Raw genomic sequence first — 1,014 nt, 5'->3', positions numbered from 1 at the left:
CGAGGCGCCTGGGTCCGGTTTCCCACGAGGCGTTCCTCCGAACTTGCTCCCAGCGGCGCCCGAGAGCCCAGCGGTGTGGATGGGCTCGCCCCGGAGGCCCCGTCGAGCCGTTGTCTCCGAGGCCCCACGCAGGCGGGCGTCGTCGAGGCGGCGGCAGGTGGCGCAGCCGGAAGCGGGGGTGGGGGCGGGTCGGGCGGGTCGCCCTCATCCGGCCGGGAGGAGAGGCGGCCGAACGGCCCCCGCCTTCCCGCCCGGGCCATGCTGCGCTGGCTTCGGGGCTTCGTGCTGCCGGGGGTGGCCTGCCAGAAAGACGAAGATGACTTAAGGTACGAGATGCTTTTCCAAGACCTGGACAGCGACGGGGACGGGTTGGTGGACATCGTCGAGCTCCGGGAGGGGCTGAAAAACTGGGGCTTATCGTCCGGCCAGAACTCGGAGGAGGTGAGTGACCAAGGGAACGTGGCACCGGGAGTGTGGGAGACGTTGGGCGGAGGTTAAAGCCACACTTGCTCTTTGCAAAGCTTCTTTCCAAGAACCATGTTGGAAGGGTGGGATTCTCTTCCGTGAGCGCCTCCTCTCACCCGCAACGGAGAATAACGGAGCCCAGCCCAGCTAAACACCTTCTCGGCCTCCTTACAACAGTCACTTTCCACAATGACCAGAGCCTTCTCCTGGACTTTTTGGGAGATGCTGAGTGGGTGTCTAGTGACTCAACATTTACTGAACCCGCACAGAATTTCAGGGGCTGTGTTAGCTTTTGTGAATTCGTAGAAGAGACTTTCTCCTTTCCCAGGATGTTCACAGCCTAGGTTCACGCTTCAGGGTCTTGCATAAAAGACAAGAGCAGATAGGTCCCCAGAGCTGCTCTCTCTTTGTCTTAAAGTTTATTTATTTTGCGAGGCCGGGGCAGAGAGAGAGGGAGAGAGAGAATCCCAGCGTTGCGTTGCTTAACCGACTGAACCATCCGGGCGTCCCTCTTCTCATTCTTAAATCGACACCAAATGTCTTGGGGGG

The 1,014-nt window shown here is 60.0% G+C and overlaps 1 protein-coding gene across 1 annotated transcript; it reads left to right on the top strand.

The window, feature by feature from the left end:
* The first annotated feature begins 258 nt into the window (after nt 1–258).
* LOC122480865 (calcium-binding mitochondrial carrier protein SCaMC-1-like) lies at nt 259–498 on the top strand. Its single transcript, XM_043575720.1, has one exon. The coding sequence runs from the start codon at nt 259–261 to the stop codon at nt 496–498; it is 240 nt and encodes a 79-aa protein (XP_043431655.1).
* The last annotated feature ends 516 nt before the right edge of the window (nt 499–1,014 follow it).

Source organism: Prionailurus bengalensis, chromosome C1, assembly GCF_016509475.1.
Source record: "Prionailurus bengalensis isolate Pbe53 chromosome C1, Fcat_Pben_1.1_paternal_pri, whole genome shotgun sequence".
Lineage (NCBI taxonomy): Eukaryota > Metazoa > Chordata > Mammalia > Carnivora > Felidae > Prionailurus > Prionailurus bengalensis.
Note: the sequence above shows the minus strand (reverse complement) of the source record. Positions and strands in the feature narration are given on the sequence as shown.